Source organism: Odocoileus virginianus, chromosome 21 (assembly GCF_023699985.2).
Source record: "Odocoileus virginianus isolate 20LAN1187 ecotype Illinois chromosome 21, Ovbor_1.2, whole genome shotgun sequence".
NCBI classification, from domain to species: domain Eukaryota; kingdom Metazoa; phylum Chordata; class Mammalia; order Artiodactyla; family Cervidae; genus Odocoileus; species Odocoileus virginianus.
The window spans coordinates 44,634,085-44,650,183 of NC_069694.1; the positions used below are offsets into that span (position 1 = coordinate 44,634,085).

Genomic DNA, 16,099 nt, shown 5'->3' on the forward strand with positions numbered 1-16,099 from the left:
GGTCAGCTGAGGTTCTCAGAGGAGCTGTTACTCCATTCCTGACACTGGCTACACGTGAAAAGTGCGTAGGTTAAAGAGCAAGCTTGAAAAAAAAGTCAGCTGAGTAGCTATTCAATCATAGAAATATTTTGGCCTTAATTATTTGGATGCTACCTTAGATATAGTTTACTATTAAGAATAACCATCTAAAAAGTATCTTTAAAAAGCTACTGTTTTTTTTACCTTCTGCCCCACTGAGGTGGCAGTAATTCAGGAAGTGAACAGAAACTTCAACAACAAGACAATACTTAGAGTGCATTAAATAAATATAAATTTTATTAAAAACACTCACATAGCGTTATCAGGAATGATATAATAATAAACGCTTTCAAATAACCTGCATTCATAACATTACAATACTTACAGTATTTATAACCATCCTCAGATTTTTATAGACAAACCAAACATCTCATGAAAATAAGTTTTTAAAAAAAGCGTAGAAAAATGCACACAGAACTCATTATCTTAGTGTCAGACTGCAGAAGTTTCCTACACAAGTTAACCACTAGCTTTAGAAGTGAACTGTACACCACTGTGCGTCAATCAGGATGAAAAATTCATTCAAGTAAAGTTGACACCACTCAGAAGCATTTTCAAGTATGGCTATATAGTCAACCTGATATTCCTATATAAGCAAATTGGAGATCTGCTTTCCATTCATTCTGAGGCAGGTTTGATATTTACAATTATAGGTCTGATATTTACAATATGCCACTTAATTTCTTCTCCTTCCTACCTCAACTCAACTCTCTCCTCAACTCCCCAAACTATACTTCCTGCTCTGTTGGCCAGCAGTTTGACAAATGACAGTGGATTGGTACAGAAACCAAATATTCACTCATCTAGGGATGGATGACTCAAAACCAACAAATGTGCATGTAGTAACCAAATATTTGGGGTTAGATACATGGCATATGCAAAACATTCAAATCATGCAGTTTGACATATATAAAGCAAATGTTCTTGAAATGCTTGTAAACTGGTCACAGCCAAAAACTAGAGAAAAAAAGTTTTTTAAAAGACAAAAGCCATGTTTTGACCAAAAAAAAAAAAAAAAAAAACCATGAAGATTTGACCAATAAAACACAAAGGCCTCCATTGATTAAGAATTTATTTGAAATGTTAGTAAGCAAAAATGTACACAGACTAAGACATAATTGTACAGTTGATTGCACGCCATCCCCTTAAGTGTTTTTCTTATGTAGAAAAGTCCTGTGGATCTGTACCTGTATTGATTACAGGATCAAAACATCTTTTATTTAGAGAGCTAAAGACTCTAGCCAACAGCCACTTGCCAAACTCCTGACTTACAATTTTCCCTTTATCAACTCAGTGCATTCTATTTTCATGTAATTTTTTTCTGCTTGAAACAGTCAAAAGGATTTTCCAAACTCTTAAAATGTTTTTCTTTACAATAAAAACAGCCAACAGATTTACAAGATTAGTTTTAATTACATCAGGACATATACAAGTAAAATAGGAGGGATTCAAAATAAAAGGGTTAAATCCCTGAAAAAGAATATATTTATTAACCTACAACAATTTTACATGAACACAGGTGACATGTTGGCATAAGGAGAACATGAGCTGAAATATCCCTGAATTTTTAGAACAAAAAGGTTGAAGTTCAAGTTATACTTGCTAAGAAATCAAGTATTGGAAAAAGGTATGTTTTTTTTTAACTAAAAAAAAAATAAAAGCCTTGGAAAAAAATGATGGTACACAATGCTATAAGCTTTCACTCTCAGTTCAATATCCTATTGCCAAACTAGTGTTGAGGTATATGACAAGTAGGAACAGCACTCAAACCTTTAATGAATTCTTAGCTCACATTATGATATATTTGTAGCAGGTTGAGTAGCACCATCATGATGTGAATTCTGTTTCAAATCTATATATATATATATATTTATATATATATGTATATATTTAATTTCTTTTTACAGTACTAAAATACTAAAGCATTGCGTTAAAAAAGTTTGTTTACAATTTAATTTACTTACTATACATCTCTTTCATTTCTTTATACAAATTAATGATTTAAAACCACCACAGCAAACCAGCTGCCTGTTTTTTTAATTTTTTTTAATTAATAGATTCACATGGAACTAACCCTGTTTATTCATCTTAGGCAGGCATCAGTCTGCTCAATCTTTCTGGTAAAGAGGACACTTAAGCTAAGAAATGACAACATTAAAATGTACAATTATCAACACAAAGGCAGACTGCCATTTGGTTCACCAAAGGGAACCATACAGATCCATAAAATAGCATTGGCTTAAGTGAACTAGCTTTGTTGAGTCTGTAGCATGCTTTTATTTATTACCTGCAGTTAATAGAAAATTCTTAAAACTCTACATATTTGAGCAATGAACTTGTCATACAATTTTGTATAAAACTGTTTTACAGTATAGCATGTGAGATGAGCACCAGAAAACATGTGTTTTGTGGACTAATGTATTCCCTTGAATCCAGTAAGCCCCATTTTGGATTTAACTGGCTGTAATAAAAATGGATACATTGCTCATCAGCAGATGCATGGCTAAAAGCAAAAATATTTTAAAAGCTTTCCTTAAAAAAATCAACTTTTCATTCTAAAATGAAAGTAAACGTTTTTTTCTTTCTTTTTTTTAAACATCTCAGTACCTTAGCATTGTTCAAGTTGTCAAAGCTTAGGTAGACAAAGTGCTTCTAAAACACCATTTAAAATATTTATAGATATACATGTTTGTGCACATATACATATGTGTATATATATGTACATATATACGTTTATTGTCCTACAAGGACTTCACTGGATGAGCAAAATCCAGAGGCCTTTAAAATGTCCACATTTTAAAAACTAAGCTTGTGTAAGAATAGGTAATTATGATTAAAAACTTGAATGAAAAGGTACCCCCATTATTCAAGGGCGTTGGAGTACACTGATAGCATCATGATGATATAAAGGCATTAAGTTTTTAACTGTGAAAGACACCATTTTCTTAGCACCATTTCTTAGAACATCCAAACAAATTCAGTGTTTTGCTGTCTATTCATGCTTCCTGTAGCTATTTCGATAAATAAAAGTTAATATTAAGATTACAGTAAAAACTGCATGTTTAAAAGCCATTAATTCCAGTATTTCAGTACATTGTGTATTCAGCACCAGATGGTATTTTAAGATTCCTGCCCCTGTTAACACTACAGTACTTGATTTGTGTTCCATGACTATGCAAACTCGGTATTATTAAAAGTGGTCACAGATGTGTAGAGTTGTAAGGGGGGGGGAATCACATTTACATATCATCTCGTCCAGTAATAGAACCAGTGTTTAAAAATGTAAATTGTGGAACACTTCCTTCTCCACCTTCTTTTTGCATAGAATGCTTTGGTCTTTTGCCTAGATTCCATCTGTGACCACGGAGGAGTCAGTGGAAATTAAGTGCTATGGTCAGACGACCTCTGGTTTTGCTGGTGAGCCGAGGTTCCTCCCACCACATTTGTCAGGATTACTGTGTCCTGGCACCACTGCCCACGTCATGAGAACGACACTAACGGACAAGTTGGTTGTGGTCTTTTCAAATGAGGTAACCAACTCGAGGGGCGACATCATATGTATCTGTTGTAAGGCCCCGTGACCCTAGTGAAGGCATATGGGGACGTAGTCACCGTGGAGTCTGTGGTCACGGACATGGTCCTTTCAGCAAGGGACTTGATGAAGCGCAGGTACGTGGGTTCGGAAGGTTCATGAGGCTCAGTGGGCTCCCGTTTCACTTTTTTGCCGTGGGTTTTCTGGGGCACATAGTCCGGGCCGTACTTTTCACATTCTTCCTCTTTCTCACGGGCTTTCTCGGCCATTTTGGCTTCCCAGAGCGCCAAGCCATGTTTCGGCTCATTCATGCTCTTGTGCTGGTAAAAGACGAGCGAGATCCTGGTGGGGTGATTCCTGTTGGGATTCTTTAAAGGGGTTGTGGCGTGCAGCTCGCGCTTTGCACACTCGATGAGGATCGACCCATGAGTTGGAGCCACAGCCACTCCCCCGATGTCAGGGTCCAGGAAGCTCTGCTCGCTGTCAGACCAGACCTCATCGTGGTCCTCGGAGGCCGAAGGCTGCTTTTCCTGACTGCCAGCCTCGTGTACCTTCTGCAAGCCTTCCTGGACAGAAGGAGTTCTCTCGTGGTTAAGACCCGGAAGCACCTTAGATAAGCCATTCGCCGTGTGGGAGAGCATGTCGTTCTCCTTGTTTTGGAGATGCAGAGCATGAAGGGAGCTGCTGAACATGCTCGGAGCTGCACTGTAGTTATGGATTAAATGAGAAGCTGGGTGATGCTCACCGTTTTTATAGTCTATGTTTGAACTGCTCAAATTGGGTGGTAATCGAGAGCTGGCTCCCATGAAGTGGCCATCCATCTCATGCATGGCATAAGGAGGAAATGTCCCTACGTGGTGTACATTTGGTCTGATAGTACAACTGCTGAAGGCATCTCCTTGCATATTTTGGTTTCCGTAACCTAAGTATTTAGAAGTAAAACTCTGGCTGTTTCCGAACCTTGGCTGGTAAAGCGTGTGGATGGGTGGCAGATTTAGCTTAGAGAGAGGGTCTTGGTTTGGATACCTATAGAGATCCATGGGCTGAGACTGGGGAGAATAGGAGCCCAGATATTGGGAGCAGTTGTCCATTGATATGTTTCCATTGCATTGATATGATGGATACTGGTTATTCTGATTCAAAAGCCCAGGGTAGGGGCTCATGGGATTAGAAGAATTCAAATAGGAACCTGCAGCTTGGGATGAGGTGGAATAGAGGTTCACAGGGTTGGCACCTCCATAAATATCTGAAGTGTGCGAAGAGCCAGGATAAGGGCTCATTGCATTGGGCCGTCTCATGTACAGATTGGTGGATCCAGACGAAGAGTAAGAGCTGACAGACTCTGACTGAGAGTTATTAGTTAAGGGATGATGTGGCTGCTGCTGCGGGGGCTGCTGCTGGGGTCGCTGCACCTGTGGCAGCTGCTTCTGCGGCTGTGGAAGTTGTTTCTGCAGTTGGGGTTGGGACTGGGGCTGCTGGGATGGCTGCATGACTGGTCCTGAAAGTCGCAGAAGTTCTGTGGACAGGATAAGAGAGAGCAGGGGCAAATATGCTTGATTATCATTTTATGAAAGCCAGCGAGGATGTTTACATGCATGTGAGAACCAGGACTAGAATTATGCAAGACCCGTCAAACAAGGATGAGAGTAACATCAGAGCTCTCTAATCACTGTCTTGCATAATTTTCTGTGTCTAAAGCGTTAGAAATACAATGGCAGAATCCATAACAGTACAACTGGGTGAATGGTGGGAAATGTAGTAAAACATCCAAAAGCCATTCCACTGATAGCACCATGTGCTCTGGAGCTTCCGTGCTTTTGATCACGCCACGCTGTCTCCTGGAAGTGCCCTGCCCCGTCCTCCCCACCCCCTGCCCTTGACACAGTCATCCCTTCAAGGAAGCCTTCTCCAAACCCCACTTCTAGTGCTTTTGTAATTCTTGGTCATGGCCACTGCAAACATAAGTCAGATGAAGCAACAGTCATAATATACTGGATGTTGGAATTATATATAATGGATGCTGGAAGTTTTAGTTCTTTCTTCACCTCACTGTAAAGCAGTTTCTTGAGGGAAAGGATCATGTCTCATTTTACTTTATTTCTCCATTGCCTGGCAAACAGTGTTAAATGGGTAAAGGAGCAAGAAAATTTGTTACGGAAGATTTAGCAATGCTATGAGAAAAAAAAAAATGTCATTCATTTAAATAGCCAAAACACCTTATACAATTGGCAAACTCTATTTCATTAGCATGCTTTCCAGGAAGGAAATTCACACAGTTGTAGATAGAACTTTAAAGAAACTTTCAGCTTTGTATGTGAAACTGGTAAAAGTCATACATCTGTTTCACTTTAAAAAAAAAAGTGATATGAGATCAGAACAGATAAATGGAGCTGCAATGGCAGTTCTGAGAACTGAAATGATTACTGCAGAGGGCAGTTAGAAGGAACTAGATGCAAAGTTCTTACTGATTATAGTATACAGCTAACTTAAAGGAAATATCAGGGAATGGATAGGATTTACTTAGTGTAAATCAACCTATCAACAAATGTTTACTAAACATCTTTGACATATGATTCTAAATTACGTAGTTTTATCTCTGAGATTCAGAGACAAATCAATCAATAGGGAGATTCACCTTAGTGAAGCAGAGATGGGTAGTTCCAAGCAAAGCAGGATATTAATGCAAAAGATATACATTTTTCTTTTGTTACGGCTAGGCCAATACCATCTCTTAAATTTGGATATGGACAACATGTTGTATGCTTTTATTTTTTAGAGTATTAACTATAGTTATAAGGCAAGAACCTTTAGAAAGAGAATATTCACTTAGCATTGATAATAATGCTCTATTGCTAGAACTATAGATGTGATCTACTTTGATGGGTAAAAGGTTTATAAGAACTATATGTGCATACCTGGTTGCATACCTCAGACTCAACCTGGCTAAGGAAAGGTATCTCATTCTCCTGCCCCTTCCCCTTCCATATTTCAATAAATAGTACTATTATCTGGGTTAATAACTTTAGAGTCATCCTTAACTATTTTTTCTCCTGCGTTCTAATGGTTTGTCACTGATGTATTGATAATCATTTTGGAAGAATTCGCTTCTATCATCTTCACTACACCAAAATCCAAGCTCTTCTTATCTCCCTCTCAGCTCACTGCATTGGTCTCCAAACTGTTAGTTACTCCACCTCCAGTTTGGCTTGCCAGTCATTGCTAATAACTAATTTCACCACGTCACTTACCATAAAACTCTGCCATTTATTAGAGAATAAAATCCAAACTTCTTCCTCAGACTGGGGCTAATGGTGCAACATCTCATTACATCTCCAAGAACAAAGCCTGGGCCTTGCTACCTCAGAGAAAATTCTAGTACAGAACAAAGACCATGGCTGAACTTAAGCTTCCAAAATGAACAATGTTCACTTTTAAAATAAGTGTCATCTAACACATGTATCTACAGTGCTTCACACTGGATTTACCTGCTAGCTGTTTAGCCTGGCTTGCATTTTCAGTCTGTTTCGGACGAGATGAGGCTGACTTTTCTTTCTCACTCTTATTTGTGCTGTTCTCCAAAGAGGAAAGCTTTTCAGCTGCAGCTTTCTTGGCTTCTAGCTTCTTCTGTCGGCCCGTCTTGACCGGCTCTGCTAACATCCTGACCTTCCGCCGGAAAGAACTCAGTACCTGAATGGCGCCGTTCCGTTTTTTCTCCTCCTGAGCTTCTACACTGCCAAATTCATCAACATCAGAGACTTTGTAGAGAGGCAGAACGTGGAGCTGCTCATCCTCAGGTTTTCCTCCAATTTCTCGATTGTCTTCTCTAGTGAGGGTGCATACCTGGTGGGGAAGTAAGAGCACAGCTTCAGTTTCAGTCCAAATGAAACCTGTGAGTGTGAGTGTCTCCTCAGTATTTAGATTCATGGTGCTGGGCCAGACTGGTTTGTTACCATAAAACCATATTTGTCTGTTATTAATGAAGACTGCATCAAAATGGCACATCAAGATAAATAAGTTCATGTTGATTTTTTTTTTTTTTGAGTCTATCAAGAATTGTTAGTGACCCTGTTCCTCACAGACATTCTAATGGAAGAAACTATATTGTACCCAAAGTGTAGCAATCTTCCACTTTTCACACTTACAAAATAGATGTGCTAGAGGCAAAGCCTCTTCAAAAAGAAACTACGGTTCCCCCACCAAAACGACTTCCTCTGTTTCTGGTAATATCACATTTGCCTCATTTCATACTTTTGTGCACAAAGAAATTTCACATCTTTCTTCACACCTAACTCTCCTTAACTGTGTTTAGGAAATTTGCACCAGATACCAAAGTGAAATCTAAATAATGTAAAATTGAAGATTTGATTCATATGTAACATAATGCTGTTTAACCTTTCTTTTCTCTCCTCTATACTCTGTGAAATCTAGCTTATTGTTTCTCTTCTTTCTCATTCTTTTCTAAAAAGGAAAAAAACCTACTTCTACTGCTTTGATAACTTGATGGTACTTTTTTCCTTTAGTTGGCCATAATCACATTGGCTTTGAAAGACTGTTGGTTGGTTTTGAAATACTAGCTTTGAGTATTCAGTGTTTTTAATTAACAGAGAAAATGTGACCACAGTTATTTAAAACCCAAGGTAACAAAAATCATTGGAAGTCACGATTGAAAGGAATGTGATGGTTAGATTTATGTTTGTAAATAAGTTTAATGTGCGATGGTATTAAAATGGTACACAGAAGTCATCCCAAATCCTTGTCTCTCAGCATCTGTCACCTTTCCCACAATTAATCCCTACTCACTTCTACTTCTCTTGTGCAGCCTTCCATCTAACCTCACAGAAATTGCAGTTTATCAGAGGTAAATGCCCCTCCACTTAAACACTTTTTCTTCCTCTGCCTACTCTCCAGCTCCTTGCTGAAGAGGAATCTGGTTATCTTCAGGACCAACTATAGCTCCATCTATCATTTATTTCCCCTACGCCCCAGAATCTAGCAGCGCCTCTGAATGAGCAGATGTTCAATACCTGATTAGTGATGATGTAAGATATTGTAGATGATAAGCTTCGTGTTTGTTCTCCCGGATCAGAAGTCAGCAAGCTTGGGTTAGCGGCTAATCTGCCTCGCAGTCTGTTTTGTGTATGGCCAGTGAATTCAGAATCTTCTTTTTTTTTTTTCATTTTTAAAGAACTTTTTATTGGGCAGAACCCAAAGAATATTACAGACATCCTATGTGGCCTGCAAAGCTTTTTAACAGAAAAAGTGTCCAAACCCTGCTCTAAATCATAGGTATTAATCAATACCTTCTCTGCTTTTCAACAAAGATTTCACACCAGCTTCCTCAAATTACTTCTACTGCCTACTACCTCTCTGAATTATTCTCTCCTCTGTAATAGAACTATGGTGCTTGACTTATATTTTCCATGTTAGGTCTCATCTTCCTCAATGACACTTATTTTTATGTTGATGACTCGCTGTTCAGTCGCTCAGTCATGTCCGATTCTTTGTGACCCCATGGACTGCGGCACGCCAGGTGTCGCTGTCCCTCAGCATCTCCCGAAGTTTGCCCAAGTTCAAGTCCATTGCATCGGTGATGCCACCCAGCCATCTCATCCTCTGATGCCCTCTTCTCCTTCTGCCCTCAATCTTTCCCAGCATCAGGGACTTTTCCAATGAGTCAGCTGTTCGCATCAGATGACCAAAATACTGGAGCTTCAGCTTCAGCATCAGTCCTTCCAACGAGTATTCAGGGTTGATTTAAGACTGATTGGTTTGCTCTCCTTGCTGTCCAAGGGACTTTCAAGAGTCTTCTCCAGCACCGCAGCTTGAAGGCATCAATCTGGCATTCTGGAGGAGGGAATGGCAAACCACTCCAGTGTACTTGCGATCAGAACCTCATGAACTGATGACTCATTGGGTTGATTAATTTATAATTTCTGTACTTGAGCTTTTTCATTCTTTACCTCCATCCTGGGTCATCCCTCTAGGTGCATGGCCACACTCTGGGTTTTGTTGGTATAGAACACACTGCTCCCTCCTAAGATGGGTCCATTTTCTCCCCTTAGCAAAGTTTCCAGTTAAGGCCAATTCATTTCACTGACTGTAATATGTAGCTACAATAGGTTGTTTTGGACTTTGAACCTTCTATAGTAGTTACTGTGACAATGGCGACTCATTTTTCATATATCTTCTCTATGTAAGTTAAACTGGTATCTTGGCTTGTGTATGACTTTTTGCTGAACTGATTATAATATTTGATACTAAATTCTGAAAGATGTTTTTTGACGTCCAATTATAGCTAGCCATGGTTAGTCACCAGTTTAGATTAGCACCAAGAATTTTCATGATTTTCATGTACTTCTAGACAGTTTTCCACTGATGTGATATGCCAACCTGTTATATGAGAACTAGTTATGCCAAATAAGGTCACTTACAACAGCAATCATTCATGAAAACACTGGCCTCTACAACGACATCTGCAGGAAGCAGATCACTCTAATTAAATGCTGCTAACTTCCGTCCTCTGCTCTTCAATAGCACATGCTGCTGACCTCCGCTCAGCCCCACCTACCAGTGTGCTGCCATTCTGCATGTTTTGCAAATCTCTGTGGGCATGAGCGCAGAAGTCCAAACACGCGGTGACCCCTGAGAATGGACGGCCTTCCTTCAGACCCAGACGGCACTCTGGTGCTCTGTGTTCGTACTCAATCTGAAAAACAGAAGTGTGTCCGTGAGTGGGAAGTACTTAGGCATTTGAAATTCTCAGGCACACATTTGACAAAAAAAGTATAAGACGGGTATAATGAGCAGGTCAAAAAATCCCTTTGTATTATATTTTATATCCCAAAACACAATGGAATGAGGCAAAACAGGGCAAATGCTTTGACATAGTAAAGTTTTTATTTTACAGTGTTATTGAGATATCATTGACATACTTTAAATATATGCTGTTTAGTGTACTGTTTAATATGTATATCAAACAGTACACTATATATATATATGAAACCATTGTCACAAACAAAATAATGTACATAACCATCATTCCCCAGTTTCCTCAGGCCTCTTTACTTTCATGCCTCCTACTTTGTTCTCAAGTAAGTAAGTGAAAGTCGCTCAGTCGTTTCCGACTCTTTGCGACGCCATGGAGTATACAGTCTGTGGAATTGTCTAGGCCAGAATGCTGGAGTGGGTAGCCTTTCCCTGCTCCAGGGGATCGTCCAACCTAGGGACTGAACTGGGGTCTCCCACATTGCAGGCAGATTCTTTACCAGCTGAGTCACATGACTTTTTTCTCAAGTACAAGCTACTGATTGGCTTTGTCACTAGAGATTAGTTTGCATTTTCTAGAATTTTATACAAATGGATACGTTTTGAGTTAATTTCTATATAGGGTGTGAGAATAAGAGTCAAAGAATTTTTTTTTTTCCATATGGATATTCAAGTGTTCAAACACCAGTGGGTAGAAAAAGTTTATACTTACTCCATTGAATTGTCTTTGTTGAAAATCACTTGATCATACATATTGAATCTATTTCCAGACTATCTGTTCTGATCTTTTGTTTTTAATACTGTGTGTGTGTGTGTGTAGGCCAATAACTAACTGTCTTGATTTGTAGTAAATGTAGACTTGTAGTAAATCTTGAAATCCTGGAGTATAAATATTCAAATTTTGGTCTTTAAAAAAATGTTTGACTCCTATGGGTTCTTTATAGGTCTCTCTATATTTTAGAGTCACCTTGTCATTTCCTTCAGAACACCTGGTAAAATATTGGTAGGTCATGTACTGAATCCATTGATTAATTTGGGAAAGCTGACATTTAAATAATATTTAGTCTTGTGATCCATGAACACTGCATATCTTTCCAGTTATTTGGGTCTTCTATAATTTCTCTCAGCAGTGTTTTGTAGTTTTCAGTGCATAGGTCTTGTACAGTTTTGTCAAATAGGTGTCTGTGAATTTCATTTTTGATGCTACTGGTTTTCATCTCAATTTTTAATTGTTTACTGCTAGTATATAGAAATATAATTGCTTTTTATATTTTGCAACTGTTGTAAACTATTAGTTCTAGGAGGTGTTTTTGGTGGATTCTTTGGAATTTTCCATGTAACACATGTTGTCTGCAAACAAGGACAGTTTTATTTCTTTGTATTGAATCTGTATCCTTGCCTTCTGCACTAAAATTTCCAGTTAGATGTTAAATAGCATAAGCTACAAGGATATATTATATAGCACAAGGAACATAGCTAAAAATTTACAATAATTATAAATGAAGTATAATCTTTAATACTTTTGAATATCTATGTTGTACATGTGAAACTTATATGGTAAATCAACTATACCTCAATTTAAAAAATTAGGATGCCACACAAAGCTTGCTGCCAAGATGAAAATTGAAAACCTATCTTGAATTTTATTAAGAAAACATCCACTTGATAAAGATTTATGTACTTTTATTACTGTATGACAACTGTACATTAAACTTATGTTTATAAACATGGCACAGAGAACACTCTCAACAAACAGTAAAACCTAGTTGAGAAGTTAAAAGAAAGATGTTAACTAGAAGTGGTAAGAGTGGACATCCTTTTCTTATGCTGAGTAATATGTTTTCTTGTTTTTTAATTTTAGCTTTCCATTTATTGAGTTTTCACAGATGTCAAAGGTCTACCTTAGATAACAGGCATGATCCCATCACAAAATGGATGGGTGGCTCAGATGGTAAAGAATCTGCCTGCAATTCAGATTCGATCAATGCAGATCAACCCAGGTTGGATCTCTGGGTCAGGAAGATGCCCTGGAGTAGGAAATGGCAACCCACTCCAGTATTCTTACCTGGAGAATTCCATAGATAGGGGAGCCTGGTGGGCTATAGTCCATGGGGGTACAAAGAGTCAGACAGAACTGAGCAAACACTCACTTTTTATCACAAAATAACATTAAAAAGCTTCATGTCACAAAATAGAGTAAAGCAAATTACAGTTCTACCTTGAACAAGTTAAGGAGTGAAATGCTTCCTTAACTTGCTGCCATGCCATAAAACCACTAAGCACTTTAGTTGTTAGGGGTAAAGTTTTCAGTCTTTCACCATTACTCATGTTAGCTTTAGGTTTTTCATCTATGACCTTTATTAGGCTGAGAAATTTTCCTTCTATGGATGTTAAATCTTGTCAAATGCTTTTTCTCTGTTGAGATATTCCCCCCCCCCCAATATGTTGGTTAATATAGTGAATCACATCAATTGATCTTTGACTGTTAAATGAACTAACTGTTCCTGAAATAAACTCCATTTGATCATGATGAATTATCCCTTTTACACCATTATTGGATGTATTTGCATGAAATTTTGTTAAGAACTTTCTTATTAATATTCATGAAGATCACTGGACTTTATTTTTTCTTTAATGTCCTTGTCTGATTTTAGTATCATGATATTTCCAGTCTCACTCCTTTGCTACTTTCTAGAAGAATTTCCATTGTTATCTCTTTCTTAAATAATGGGTGAAATTTGGAAGGGAAATCATTTGGGTTTGGAGTTTTCTTTTTGAGAAAGTTTTTAATTACAAATTCAGTTTCTTTAATAGACACAGAAGTATTTGTGGTATTTATTTTCTTTCTTAAAATTTATTTTTAATTGGAGGATAATTGCTTTACAATATTGTGTTGGCTTCTGCCACACAGCAGTGTGAGTCAGTCATAAATACACACATGTCCCCACCCTCCCCCTCACCCTGCACCCACCCCAGCCCTCTACATTGTCACAGAGCGCTGCGCCGAGTTCCTTGTGTTATCCAGCAACTTTCCATTAGCCATCTATTTTACATTTGGTAATGGATATGACTTACTTCACTCTGTGTAATAGGCTCAAGGTTCATCCACCTCCCTAGAACTGACTCAAAGGTGTTCATTTTTATGGCTGAGTAATATATGTACCTGGAGAAGGCAATGGCACCCCGCTCCAGTACTCTTGCCTGGAAAATCCCACGGACGGAGCAGCCTGGTGGGCTGCAGTCCATGGGGTCTCGAAGAGTCAGACACGACTGAGCGACTTCACTTTCACTTTTTGCTTTTATGCATTGGAGAAGGAAATGGCAACCCACTCCAGTGTTCTTGCCTGGAGAATCCCAGGGATGGGGTCGCACAGAGTCGGACACGACTGAAGTGACTTAGCAATATATGTACCACAACTTCTTTATCCATTCATCTGTCAATGGACATCTAGGTTTCTTCCATGTCCTATTTATTTTTTTCTTTAGTAAGTTTTAGTAATTTGTGCCTTTTAAGGACATTGTTCATTTCATCTGAGTCACTGATTTTATTTTCATAAAGTTTTAATAATGTTTTCTATTATTAATTTGTAGGATCTATAGTGATTTCTCATCTCTAATTCTTGATATTGACAATTTGTACCTTCTGTTTTTTTCTTGATTAAACTGACTCAAAGAAATAGCTTTTGGCTTCACTGATATATTTTGTTTTCTGCATTCTATTTTATTGATTTCGGTTCTTAACTTCTGCTTTTCTTTCCTTCTGTTCCTTATAAGGCTAAAAGTGCTCCTTTTCTCCAAGTTTCATAGGGTAGAAGATCACTGATTTGAGGCTTTACACTTTTCTGATATAACTGTTCGATGCTATAAATCTTTCTTTAAGCAAGGCTTCATTGTTGCATCCCACAAATTTCAATGTTGCATCTTCATTTTCATTCAGTTTGAAATAGTTTCTTTGTTGAGATTTGTGATTTTTACTTTGTAGGGTCAGAGAACATACTTTGTGACTTTTAAATTTACTGATAGTTAATATTCCAGGTCACCAAACAATTATCTTGGTAAATCATCCTTGTACACCTGAAATTAATGTTAACTCTGTCACTGTGTGGGGAGTTTTATACATGTCAATAACATCAATTTGGTTAAAAGTCCTCTGTTCCCTTATTAATTTTCTGTCCACTTGTTCTAACAGTCATTGAGAAAGATATACTGAGAACTAATTGCAGTTGAAGATTTCTTAGTTCTATCAGTTTTTGTTTAATATAATTTGAAACTATTATATGCATAGTTAGGATTATGTTCTCTTGCTAACCTGACCTTTTTATCATTATAAAATGATCTTTATAATATTCTATGCCATGAAATCTACCTTGCTATTAATATCACTCTAGCTTTTGACTGACATTAGTACAATATTTCTTGGTTCTTGCCTTTTTAAATAATTGTTTTGCATCAGTGTGATTATTCAATATCATAAGCTCTACTTTTTAAGTTGGGAATGGTAAAAAAATTTACTTTTGATGTGGCTTTTTTATATTGCTGGGATTAAATATACCATATGCTATTTGTTTTATCTTTGGTTCCATATTTTTAAAAATGCTTTGGGATTCTATTCTCATCTCTTTACTGGGGGACTATACACTTTTTTAAGTGGCTGCTTATTTTAAGATTTATAGTGCAGTGTAATAGTTTATCCATGTAGTATTATACTATTCCATATATAAGAATCTTACAACCATATCCTTCCAATTCCCCAGCTTCTGCACTTTTACATGTTATAAGCCTTAAATTACATTTTAAATATATTTTAAAATAGCAAATTATCTTTTAAAGAAAAAAAATTTTTTTTAAGAAAATTTTTTTAAATAAGAGGAAAAAGTGTTTTTTCTTAAATATCTACTATTTATGATGTCTTCATTCCTTTTTGTCAATCCAGATTTCTATCTAGTATTTTTCTATCAGAGGGCTTCCTTTAACATTTTTGAAGTGTTAGTCTGCTGGTGGAAAATTATTTCAGCTTTGGTAGGTCTGAAAATAAATTTTTATTTTGCCTTCAGTTTTTAGAGTCTTTACTGATTTCAAGGTTAATAGTTTTGTTTTTTTTTTTCCCCAGTACTTTAAAGATGTTTCTCCTCTTTTTTTCTTGCATTTTTCTATGCCTCTTATAATTTTTTCTCTATAAATAATGTCTTTTCTTCCCCTTCTCCATCTGTTCTTCATGTTATTGATTTTAATGTGACTTTATGTAGCCTTCTTTATTAATCTCCTTCCCCCCCACCCCCACCCCACACACACACCCTGTATTTGTGGCTTGCCGAGCTTCTTCTAGGATCAATGGGTTTATTGTTTTGAACAAACTTAAAGAGTAATTGGCCATTATATTTTAAAATATTGTCTGTCTTCCTTCTGGGATTCTAATTACACTATATTAGGGTAATAATACTGTGCCATAGGCATTTGATCAATTCATTTTATTTTTCAGTTTTGCTTGTCCTCTTTCACATTGGGACATTTCTATCACCACATATTCAAGCTCACTAATCTGCTGTTAATTCCATCTACTGTATTTTTTATTCAGATATTATATATGTTTTTCATCTCTAGAAGTTCAGTATGGGTCTGATGTCTTCTTAGCTGTTTCGAAAGTCATGCTCATACTTTCCTCTATTGTCTTGAGCAAATGAAATATTAGTGATTTTAATGCCCTTGTCAATATATTCCTATCAT

General features: G+C 37.2%; 1 protein-coding gene across 1 annotated transcript in view; it reads right to left on the reverse strand.

The window, feature by feature from the left end:
* Positions 1 to 293: 293 nt before the first annotated feature.
* Positions 294 to 16,099, reverse strand: part of TET2 (tet methylcytosine dioxygenase 2) — a 131,849-nt gene continuing 116,043 nt past the window's right edge. The window contains exons 9-11 of the mRNA XM_020901220.2: positions 10,179 to 10,316; positions 7,096 to 7,450; positions 294 to 5,126 (exon numbers count right to left, since the gene is read on the reverse strand). Coding sequence (XP_020756879.2) covers positions 3,631 to 5,126; positions 7,096 to 7,450; positions 10,179 to 10,316 — 1,989 coding nt within the window. The 3' untranslated portion in view covers positions 294 to 3,630. The remainder of the gene's footprint in view (positions 5,127 to 7,095; positions 7,451 to 10,178; positions 10,317 to 16,099) is intronic.